Raw genomic sequence first — 12728 nt, forward strand, 5'->3', positions numbered from 1 at the left:
ACTACTAATAAGCATATTTTAAAGGAATATTTATTTTATCCTGCCTTTACTATTTATAAAAAGCTCAAGGAGGTGACTGTATCTAATACTCTTTTGTCCCCTTATTTTGCCTACAACCATCCTGTGACGTGGGCTGAGCTGAGAATGACTGGACAGAAATCACCTGGTTGGCTTTCATGCCTAAAGCAAGACTAGAATTCACAGTCTCCCAGTTTCTAGCCTTAACCTTTAGACCAAACTGGCTGTCTATATGTATACGTTGAGTAGGACTAAGGTCAGGATTGCATCTGTTGCCTAATTTGTCTGAGTCCAAAATTCATTTTGGGAACAGCTAGAATACATCTTAAGCTCTTTCTCTAAAAGCCAGCCTTAATTACCTACACTAGGGGTGTCAAACTCAAGGCCCAGGGCCAGATCTGGCCCCCAGGGTACTTAGATATGGCTCGCAGGGCTGCCCTGGAAACAGCAAAGGACCGGCCTGTGGAGCTTCTGCTAGCAAAAATGAAGCTCATGGCCTTCCCAAGCTCAGTTTTCACTGGCAGAGGGTTGCAGGAGGCTGTGACAGCCGCAACGGAGCTTAGGAGCCCGTTTCCACTGGCAGAGTGATCAGGCCACCACAGCCCCCCCCCCCCTCAATATGTTGAAGAACTGGCTACACCCACCCCAGCCCCTTGAGGTCAAACATAACCCTGATGCGGCCCTCAATGAAATTGAGTTTGACACCCCTGACCTCCACTTTCATATTCTATCTAAATATAAAAGAAAGAGAAAGGATGATCAAGGAGAATAGGCCTAAGGTCAGGCTTGTAACTTATCTGTATAACTTAGGGTGTGAGGAAAGACTTCATGGTTGCAAAGGAATCAAGATAAGAAAATGTAACACTCATGTCCTTCTTTTCTTGAATTTGTGAAAGGACTTCTTTCTAACTACACATTAACTCCTCTGCTCAGGGTTCTTGACTACGATTTATAACCATGGCCTGCATACCTTATACAAACAGTAACGGCACATTATGATAAAAAGATTTACTATGGTTTACAATCTAATAAGCCTTTGAATGGTCACACTGAATTCAGTAATTAAGCCTTCACTCAATAAACAGAATTTAATCAGAAGTAGACATTTCTATCTAAAACTAAATTCATCTACTTGGAATAAGTGAATTAATATTGTGGCTCTAAACTTTATAAAGGAATTTGTCATAAAAGCCTTTATTTAAAACAGAATCATAAATAAACATAAAGCACTTGAGGCTTTTTATGTACCAAATTAAATTTTAACATTTTATATATTTCCGTATATTATTGCCATATATATTTTGCCATGTCATGTGCACTCTGCAATTGTTCAAATTCTTCAATGCAGATTTATAAAGCTTCTCTGCAATAGTTAGATATATCTGTTCCCTGAACCCACAGGCAAATAATCACTGCCAGCGATCATATAATTCAATGTTAAAAAGATGTGTTAATAAATCTTTCAACTGACTTCTCATTCAAGAGTAATTTTTCATGAATTGAGACTCATAAAACTCTTTAAATATCTCAGCTAAGTATTAATTACATTTCCAATAAAAGACTGTTGGGTTAAACAAGCTGTTATAATGTAACTCCTATTTTCCTACAAATCAAAGGTTTCACACTCAAAAACCTAATGCAAAAGGCGTATTTCTCCTTTGCGTTTCTACTGAATGGTAAAGATTCAGATTTTGAAAGCATCTCACCTGAAGGTTTTTTTAAAGAAAGCTTTTAGAAATGAAGGCCTTTTGAACTGAATTAAACTCTTCCAAAGGGTAGTTGCTTACAAGAGACTACAATGTAAATTCACTGTCTCTTTCATAAATGAAAAGAAGGTTTTGACTCCACACTATTAAGTAGCCTAAAAGAAGCTTTAGTTCCCGTACGTCCTGATGTAATAATAGTTGAGTTAGGGAAGAGATAATCTGCTATCTTTACATAATAAAACCCCAACAATAGAATATGCTCTCAACAAGACTAGGAGGAAGTTTTTCTGACAATAACTGATGGACACAAAAAAGTCTCTGGTTATTAACCGACAAATTTCATTTCACCAGTTTTGCCACTGAGTCAATATAGCACCCTACTTATAAATGAAGGGTCTACTTGCCAGATGTGGCAATTGCATAATTTATTGAATGAGAATCCATACAGCAATACAGTGACCTGGTGAGCAGTTTTCATTATTGAATCAGTTCTTGGTATTCAAACAAGTATAAGGATAACACAGAAGGGTCAGAGGTCGAATTCTGCAATACACATTTACAGATTTTAAAACGGGGGCAATACTAGGACAGCTCTTACCATTCCATGCAATGCATACATAAAGATCTTCTGTTAACATAAGGTACTCAAGTTTCTTCACCTCATCCTGGCCTTGCTTATGTGAAGTGTTGGCGTGCAAACATTCAAGATGTCAAACTGAAAGACGTGACAGCAAAAGAGTGCTGATTTACTGGACCAGGGAAAAGATACCGTTGGAGATTGTGTTTCCCATTTCTATTTAGTATTTAGAATATAACACATTTTTATTCTTGGCATAGCTTTCTAATAGTTCTGATAGATTGCAATGGCGCACAACGTTCATGTGAAACAACAAAACATTCAGGATGTGTCGCATATGTTGTTTGAAGTTTTAAAATATTAAATCACATCTGCTTATATAAAGATATGCAGAAACATTATGTACAGTACCAATACACAGGAAATGTGTTGTCTGCATAAAGAAGCAGCATTCTATGGAACACTTCTCTGTCTACACACACAGACACACACAGACACACACACACACACAGAGTCAACATGTTGCTAATAGGACTCATTTTCCAGTTTCAGTATCTCCATTTGTCCAGCCTCTGTGAGGTGAGATAAAAGTCTTTTGTAGGCTTCTCTGTTAAGAAGGAAAACAAACAAAAGCTATAACATTTTAATTAAAACTAGTGTCATAGAGCTTAAGATTCAGTCATGTCGTTCTTTTGCTATTGTAAGCAAATTAACAGTATTTCCCCCCTATAATTTTGTACTGTTTAGTGTAAGTCACAACATTATTACTATTTTAGGTTGTTGTTTTTTAGTTATTGAAATAACAGCTTGAGAGCATGACAATTTTAAGCATTAGTTCAATCAACCTCTTCCCTTACCGTTAATGTCACTACATTATCAGATGTTCTAGTTTACACCTCTATAATTCTCAGGCATATTGATCTAGAATTAGAGGAGCTGTAGCTTGGCAAAAGTTCTGCTACAGAAGTCAGACTCACTATTGTGAACAGCTATGAGAGAATTTCCATTTAAAACAAATTTCAGAGTACAGATCTTTCTTTCTAGATTTACATTCCTTAATCATCATCGGGAAGAATCGTTTCCAACCCAAAAGAAATTCTTTGTTCTTATATCACCATCCAACTTATAAAATATTTATGTCCAATTCATTTATTTAAAATATTCTTTCCCCACTTTTCTCTTTAAAGCAGGAGTGTCAAACTCAAGGCCTGCGGGTGCTTAGATCAGGCCCACAGGGCCAGCCTGGAAACAGCAAAGGACCAGCCCACGGTGCCTTTGCCTGCGAAAATGGGCTGTGCGTGCAGGCGCGCGGGCGCACACGCACACACACACACACACACACAGAGCTCTGTTTTTGCTGGCAAAGGACTGCAGGAGGCTGTCATGGTTGAAAACGGGGCACAAACTAAAAACAAAACAAACTATAAAGAAAAGGAGAAATGTTTCCCCTTTTGCATTTGAGCATGCAAGAAGGGACAGGAAAGGAGAAAGGAAAAGAGGAAAGAAAAAGAAAAAAGAAGGAAAGATGGGAAGAGAGCATGGAAAGAAAAATAAGGGAAGAGGGGAAGGAAGAAGAAAGGAGAATGAAAAGGAAGGAAAAAGAAGAGAAGGAAGGAAGGAGATTGCAACGAGAGTGAGGGTCTCAGGAAAGTCCTGCCTTTGTACTTGGCCACTACAGGTGCCCCCGACATGAGTGACATCAAGCTGGCCATGCCCACCCCTGGCCCTTCGAGGTCAAACACAACCTTGAGGCGGTCCTCAATGAAATTGAGTTTGATATCCCTACTTTAAAGAGCACTCAAAAACAGATATGGGTAGATATGAAGACTGGAGGGATTAACCTAAGCTGCGACACAGACATCGGAAAAGCTTGGAAGAGATGACCAAATAAGAATGCAGAACTTCCAGAATATACATTCACAATTTCAGCCAAGTCCTTTTGGGTTGTTTGAGGAGCAGCACTTGTTTTGAGCAACATATATACTATACTCTCAATCCAATTTTAGTTACATAATGTGGGCATCTAGTCGAGGCATCTTGGACCAAATATGCATTTCCTACCACATAGAAGGTGGTCATTAAAAAGAAGAGGGCCCAACTAAGCAGGGATACAAATAAAAACCTGTCTTTTCATCTGGGCAGAATTATTCAAAGTTTGTAGGTTATTATTATACAACCAGAAAGAAAAGCATACCTGAACAACAGAGAGAGCTAACTAGCAACAGAAATTGTATATTTATATTACGTTGTTATCAATTTCTCTGCAGTTAGGAAACAAGTAAAGGAAGTTAACAGAAGACTAAATGGGCTTTGTTTCCCCCTTCCATTCCATAAGATAGCATCAGTATCATTTCAAAAAGATTAAAACTGGACTAGTTTAGACCACGGGTCATTTCATATTCAGTAAAATGACAACTGATTTGTGATTAAAATCACAGGGCCTTACTAAAAGCACACAATTTTCTTTCAGCTCACAAAGCTTATTTTTTCATATCTCTATCCCATAGTAGCTCAGTATGAGGGTACTTGGTTTAAGGGTAGCATATTTCTTATAGCAAGAATTTCAAACCTGCAATGCATATTGATTAGAGAACCCTTATTATGGAGTTCACACAACAAAAGGCGACGTGATGATTCATCCATTTACTGCTGCATTTGTGTGGAAACTGAAAACAGGAAATCAAATTGGGTGGTGGTGGTGGGGGAGGGAATCCAAATTGTAATCTCTATATGAAAGAATTACGTAGAAAAAACTGTGAATAACTTCTGCCTGAAAGAAATATGTATTACCCTTCAAAAAAGCTTTTGGAAAGAACAAGCAGGGGCGTCAAACTCAAGGCCCAGCTCAAGGGGGCTGGATCCAGCCTGTGGGATGCTTAGATCTCAAGAGGGAACTGGAAACAGTGAAGGACCGGCCTGCGGGGCCTCTGCTTTTTCCATAGGTCTCGGGAGCTTGGGAAGGCCACGTGCGACAGAGGGTTGCAGGAGGCTGTTGCAGCCGAAAACGAAGCCTGGGAGCCTGTTTTTGCTGGCAGAGCTCTTGGATCAGCATAGGAGCCCCCAACATGAGTGATGTCGAGTTGGCCACACCCGCCTTGCCCCCCCGCCCAAAGTAAAACACAACTCTGACACAGCCCTCAATGAAATTGGGTTTGACATCCCTGCTCTAAAGCAACGGTAATCCCCACACCTACCTTTGCAAGGTGTTTCTGCCAAGGCCTTGTTTGTACTCTGAATTCCTCAGAGCTTCTGTCATAGCCGGAATCAGACAGATAACCAGAGACTGGTCCAGAATCGCCACTGTCTCCAAGATGCTATAAACCTGATTATCATACACAGTAGTGTAATCTTGAATAAACTGCCTGTAGGCGGAGAGAAGAGAATTTATTGCAAAGATACCTTTTTGGTTTTCAAAAAACTGGCTCAGCCAAGAAATGCTTGCTTTTATTTGAAAAACAATCCATGGAGTATCTAATTGGATGCTATCTGGAAGCAGAAGGAAAGTAACAAATGCACACAGCTGAGAATGTGCACACATGGGTATGCGCACACACACCCACGCATACAGTATATATACACACATATACATATATACACACACACACACACATATATATATATATACATATATATATATATATATATACATATACATATACATATACATATACATATACATATACATATACATATACATATATATATATATATATATATATATATATATATATATATATACTTAAAGTCACAACCCCTGGTATGCCCAAGTATGGGAGGAAGGTCACACTTCCACTCTCTGTCATTAGGCTCGTCACAAGAGACCATCCAGACAGAAACCCAATATTTTTTACTGTTGCCTTTTTGTTACATTTTGTTATATTTATGCTGATAAATAAATAAAGGGAGACTAGTATAGATCTATTTCAAGCTATTTAGCTCTCATCAGCTAGCCATACCCTAGTTTGGGAATCGAACCTGTGCTCCATTGCCTCCCAGGCAATGTATACATACATACATACATACATACATACATATATTACAATTATTTTATGTGTGTGTATGTAACTGAAAACAATACACAAAATCATAATTTACCCTAATCACAGATTAGTACAAGGGTGGTAAAGTCCCTTTGTCATCCAATTCTGAGGCTATTATCAAAAATCCAACTTGTATCCTCAAGAGCCATCCCAACGAAGGATTAAATCCTGTTCAGAATTGTGTAAACATGACCATCTTAATCCTTAGGAATGCCTTTTCCAAAAAGAACGCAAAGCACTTCTTTCAGAACCAATTGTTATTAAAGCTCTGTGTCAAGTTTAAAATGTAATTCCCAAGCCAAAACATTCCATTCTTATTTTAATGGCCATTTTATCAGCTTGCCTTTAATTATTTAACAAATCTAAATTATAGGTCTTTAAGTGAATTCTGCATGAATCATAAAAAGAAGCAATAGCATATTTATCTGTTCACTTGACTGTATGCACTATTTTTTGGCCTATGATCCCAGCAACTAGGTGTACAAATCAATGCAGGATTTTTTGGGGGGAAATGTGGCTGCCTTTTACCTAGGGCTGACACAAACTGACTAGTCCAAGACCACTCTTTTGGCTTCTATGGATAGTCCTTGACTTACAACCACAATTGCTACTGGGATTTCAGTCCCTAAGTATTTAAGTGAGTCATCAAGTGATCAGATCCAATTTTGCAACCATTTGATCATTAAGTGAATCACATGCTTATCATGCAAACCCAATTTTTCTCATTGACATTGCTTGTTGGAAGATAGCTAGGAAGATCACAAATTGTGATCACATGACTACAGCACACAACATCATAAATGTGAGCCAATTGCCATAGTGGGATGGAGCCCATCAAGTGGCTCGTTTGATTGTGTGTTGTTGCCAGGGGAGTGAGGGGTTGTTCATTCATATATTGGTTTTTTTTAATTATTATTTGTAAGCCACCCAGAGTCACTGAGAGTGAGTGGGCAGCCATATAAATCTCCTGAATGAATGGATGAATGAATGAATGAATAAGTGCCCATGTTGCAACTGTGTGACTGCAGGAGCGGTGCAATGATCGTAACTTCAAGAACAGGTCATCGGTCATATAATATGGCTATTATATAGGCTATTTTTCCAGCATGTTGTAACTCTGAACTATCTTTAAATAAATGGTTGCAAACCTAAGGCAGGATTAGAACTCAATTTTTCCAGCACTTAGACAATACAAACTTTTCTAGTTTAGGCTAATCTGAATTCATTGCTGAAGTTAGTTAGAGATCTTTGATAGGGTAATCCCTACAGAGAAGCTAAACCCGCCTTTTGTTTCCGATCCCTGTTACCATGTCTCTGATTCACTGAAAGTGTATCAGAGTGTCAATTATTCCAACCATCTTGGAACCATCTGAAGCATTTATGTTTTCAATCTGCAACTCTGGATATTTTGGGAATTTCCTGGAACAGATCTGTGATGTGTGTGTGTGTGTGTGTGTGTGTGTGTGTGAGTTGGTGGTGGTGGTGGGGATTGTACAGCCAAAAACCACAAAGGAAAAAAAAAAGCTATTGTACAATGAGGAAAAAGTACAGAAGAAATGCATCTTCTATTCAGCAGTATGAGCATCAGTAATCCAAGTTAAAAACGATCACATCGGCCCTTTTATTCAAAACGGAAGTGTGATTTTACCCGCAATTTGCACTTGCTATCAATTTCTCCTTTAACAGTTATAATTGAAGGTAAGTGTTTCTGACAGAACAATACTTCTTAGAAATCTAAATATGACTTCTCAAGAGTACTCAGGGTTTTAGAAGCTGTCTGGAAAAAATGTTTAACATGCAATGGATTCTGAAACAGGCACAAGGAATTTGTACATGGACACTAGTTCACATCTTTAGGTTAAATATTTAAAGCTAAATAAAAAGTCTGGCAAAAGTCAGGAGGCACACACACACATACAGGCAGTTCAGCAAAACTGTTAAAGATGCAGCATTCCAGTAATCTGGTCATGGGGTAATGAAGTGTGGTCTCCAAATGTAGGGAATTAATTTACTATGACATAAATGTGGCAAGCCCATGACATTGTTAAATTTAGTATCGCGGTAAAATTGGTCTTGCAGTGGCAAGAAGGTGAATCTATAGGAGTCTGAGACAATTTTTTCCCCTCACAACTAGAAAACCCGTGACCCCTTGGGTCATCGTTTCAGAGATATTTCCTTCTCAGATTTCTCAATGCCTTCAACAATGGCATTGTATTATATACCCTTTTCAGGTATAATACAAAGCTTGTATTATACCTGAAAAGTTCTTTAAAATTCAGTGAGATATTTAGAGATGTATATGCTTTGGAAAAAAAAAGCCCAGGTCGAACTGTACAGCACAAACATCAACACAGGAAATGTTTTATGTTTTATGACATTTTGCATTATTCCATAAATTGCTTCAGGGAAATGTTTATGCTATAAAAAAGATGTGGAGACTCTAGAAAGAGTGCAGAGAAGAGCAACAAAGGTGATTAGGGGACTGGAGGCTAAAACATATCATTACAGGAATTGGGTATGTCTAGTTTAATGAAAAGAAGGACTAGGGGAGACATGATAGCAGTGTTCCGATATCTTAAAGAACAAGAAACAATGGATGGAAACTAATCAAGGAGAGAAGCAACTTAGAATTAAGGAGAAATTTCCATCAAATTTTACAACAAAAAATTAGAGACACTCAGGAACAGCTCGTTATGATAAACTTTAATAAGAAGGCATTCGCAATAAGAGTCAGAGGATTCCGCGAAAAGGAGCGAGAGAATTTGAAACAGACCTTTGTTGAAGCCCTCAGCCATGCGGTGGGAAGCCCGGGACTTAACCTTGATTGGCAGATTCGGAAAATCTATCGCCAGAATTCGTTGGTAGCGGAACAGCGACAGCTCCCGAGGGACATAATTATATATTTCTCCACAAAAGAATCCAGAAACGCGATCGTGCAAAAATTTTACAATAATAGTTTGAGAATTGACGGCCAGAACTTGATTGTCTTCAAAGAAATACCTTTCCAGATGTTAAAGGCAAGAAGGGACTATACTTTCTTAACTAAAGAGCTTAGAAATCAACAGATTCAATATAGATGGGAGGCCCCAGCCGGTATTACAGTCACATTTGAGAATCAAAAACTTCGTCTTAATTCTGTTTCGGAGGCTCGAGATTTCTATTACAAGACTTTGAAGGCGGGACTTCCTGATTCACTTGGAAAAGAGGAGAAGCAGAAAAGCGGAGTTTGAGGATTTAGACATTCTAAAATATTCACCAAAGTTGTGGATTGAATGGGGGTTTGCGACCTCTCTCCGGCAGGAAAAGGGGAACTTATTGGTGGGGTGATACTGAATGTATATATGTAAAATGCATGCAGAATGATTTATGCTGTTTAAATCTTGTTAGAAGGGAAAGTTTGAAGAGATTATTTTAAAATAGAAGGTAAACTGATTTTTGTTGAAACTAATTATTTTGAGCTAGATTTTAAACTAATGCTTGCATAAATTTGATAGTGGCAAATATTAGAGAAGCAAGGGATGAGGGTAAAATGCATGCGGAATGATTTACGTATATTGGTGGGGTGATACTGAATGTATATATGTAAAATGAATGCAGAATGATTTATGTTGTTTAAATTCTGTTAGAAGGGAAAGCTGGATAAGATAATTTTAAAACGGAAGGTAAACTGAGTTTTGTTGAAAGTATTATTTGAATATGTGGAATGATCTATGCTATCTAATTTTTATTAGAAGGGAAAGCTTGGTGAAATTATTTTACAAATTTGGATAAATGTTTATCTGAATACAAGGTTAAGGAAGAGGAACGGGAGAGTCTACAGGAAGTCGGGGTAAATAACAAAGAAGCAAGAGACGAGAATAAAATATAGATAGAATGATTTACACTATTTAAGCATAGATAAAGATGGGGGGCTGAGCTTAACACAAAGAGTTTCTTTTTTTTTCTTTTTTTCTTGTTCTTTTCTTTCTTTTTTTTTGGTTTTTTTTCCCTTTAATATATTATTTTTATTTTTAATCCATATGAATATAAGATACTTTAGATAGAAGGCAGTGCCAGGTGTGGGCCCTGGGAAGTCGGGAGGAGTAGGGATGGGGATTTTTGGGGGGTGGGTGGGTGGGTGTTAACATAGTCTCAATAAGAACAAGAATGCACTTATATACGGTTGTTCTTTTTTTTCTCCTTTTTTTTTTTACTCTTTTCTTTCTTTAAAAATTTTTTTTCCCTTGGTTTATTTTACTTGTTATCAGATTATAATAAACAACACTTGAATAAAGGAATACACCAAGGAGGGAGGTAGAGGGAAAGAGGAGGGAGGAGTAAGGAAGGAGTAAGGGGAATGCAAGGAGGGTGTGTTGGGAGTAAGGGGAGAAGGAAGGTTTGAGGGGAAAGGGAAGTAGGAGGGGAGCGTTAGAGGGAGGAAAGGAAAGTTGGAGGGGGTAGATGGGGTGTATGGAGGATGGAAGTGTCAGGTGGGGTTGTGAATGATGAGTTGTGTTTTCTTTTTATTTTATTTTTTTTATTTTTTTATTTTTTTTTCTTATAGCAAATACTCTGTATATAAGTGATTGTAAAATGGAATGTGAAAATGAATAAAATATATTTAAAAAAAAAAAAGAATTAAGGAGAAATTTCCTGACAGTTAGAACAATTAATCAATGGAACAACTAGCCTCTAGAAGTTGTGGATGCTCCAACACTGGACATTTTTAAAAAGATGTCCATTTGTCTGAAGTGTAGGGTTCCCTGCCTAAGCAAGGGAGTTGGACTAGAAGACCTTCAAGGTCGCTTCCAATTCTGTTATTCTATTCTAAAATGTTTTATAAAAAATTGCCAAATTTCAATTCCATTTTGAACACATTCTGTAAGTTAGTCCACGTGAAGTATCTTAGTTCAATTGTTGTCCCAGTATGCATCATTTTATCCAGTAACAGATTTCTTGAACGAACGGTTTAGATAGATGTAGATAGATAAAGGAAAAGCAATAAAATGGTTGAGATCAGGAGTATCCACAGGGAATGATCTACAAAATCAAGATGGTGGCCGAAATGGTGTAATCAATCCATCTTGACTTTTTCAATCATCCCTTGAGGACAACCTGGCTGAGATGCAGAAATGCCTTTGCTTGAAGATGATGGTAAATGGATGGAAGAATCCTTTAGATGGCCATCCTAGGACAATCTAGGATGAGAAAGAAATGAACCATACCATGGAAATGATGTACAAGACTTTTAGAATATGTATGTGTGTGTGTTCCATCATCATTCTGGAATGCCTTGAGCAATTTCAACCAAACTTGGTACACAGATGACTTACTCTCTGGAAACAAATACTGTGGGGGTAAGACACCCTAACACCCCTTGGGGGTGGGTGGGTGTTCTGTTAAGATACAGCCTGTTGTGCCTTGAAATGGCTTCTACTGTACTGCCATACGATGGCTTCTACTGTACAGCGCAGTAGAGTCGCCATGGTAATAGCTTTACAGTACTCCACAAGGAGGCTCCGTCTGGTACCTCTGGCAAAGGGGAAAATCAAACATTAAAAATTGTGTTTGGTCTGGGTTTATTTTTGAGGACAAATGTATGGACTAGGCTAAATAAATACCCGGGCAACGCCGGGTTATCAGCTAGTTTAAAATATTTACACCATCCCATTTTAAAACATTAAAACATGTTTTTTATTTATTTTGAATACTTCAAACATTATACTCTCTCCTCCTATTTTATCCACATGGGGAAAGGTGTGAGAGTTCGGTAGAGGGAGGGGAAATGGTCCAAAGTCACCAGATGGTTTCTATGTCTATGAGATCACTAGAACTTACAGTCTCCTGTTTCTAGTTGCTAGTGTTAGACAACACAAAATGTTTCTAGTCCACACCGTAACTAGTATGTCAAACTAGTTTTCAATTTTAATTTTACATTTGAAACAGGCGATCCAACTTTGTTGACAGCATTGCAATACTGTTCCAACCGTATCAAATGTCTTCTAACCTTTAAAGTTTTGAGCTTGAAACATTTGCAATATGGACAGCCAATACTGAAACATTTACAGTAAACAACCCTTTCTGAGCTTGTGGCTATTTCACTGTTATTTAAGGCATGATGAGAGTGTAAATTCAAAATACTTGGAAAGGACCATATTTGGAAAAGATAACATTCAATATTAGGAAACAATAACATTTATTCCTATGCTACACAAAATTTGTCCTCATGAATTTTATGCTCCCCCATTACCTGTGGGATTTGGAAAAGTCAGAGAGACCTCAAGCTATTAACGGCGAAGCAAAATAATCTTACATTTCATGTAGTTACTTGATTTACAACCTATCTTTCAGTGACTGCTTGAAGTTACAATGGCACTGAAAAAAGTGACATTAATTTTTACACGGCCA

The 12728-nt window shown here is 37.8% G+C and overlaps 1 protein-coding gene across 1 annotated transcript in view; it reads right to left on the reverse strand.

Annotated features, from left to right (window-relative positions):
* Positions 1-794: 794 nt before the first annotated feature.
* MMS22L (MMS22 like, DNA repair protein) overlaps positions 795-12728 on the reverse strand; it is a 94189-nt gene continuing 82255 nt past the window's right edge. Inside the window, exons 25-26 of the mRNA XM_032215268.1 lie at positions 5496-5663; positions 795-2908 (exon numbers count right to left, since the gene is read on the reverse strand). Coding sequence (XP_032071159.1) covers positions 2827-2908; positions 5496-5663 — 250 coding nt within the window. The 3' untranslated portion in view covers positions 795-2826. The remainder of the gene's footprint in view (positions 2909-5495; positions 5664-12728) is intronic.

Source organism: Thamnophis elegans, chromosome 4, assembly GCF_009769535.1.
Source record: "Thamnophis elegans isolate rThaEle1 chromosome 4, rThaEle1.pri, whole genome shotgun sequence".
Lineage (NCBI taxonomy): Eukaryota > Metazoa > Chordata > Lepidosauria > Squamata > Colubridae > Thamnophis > Thamnophis elegans.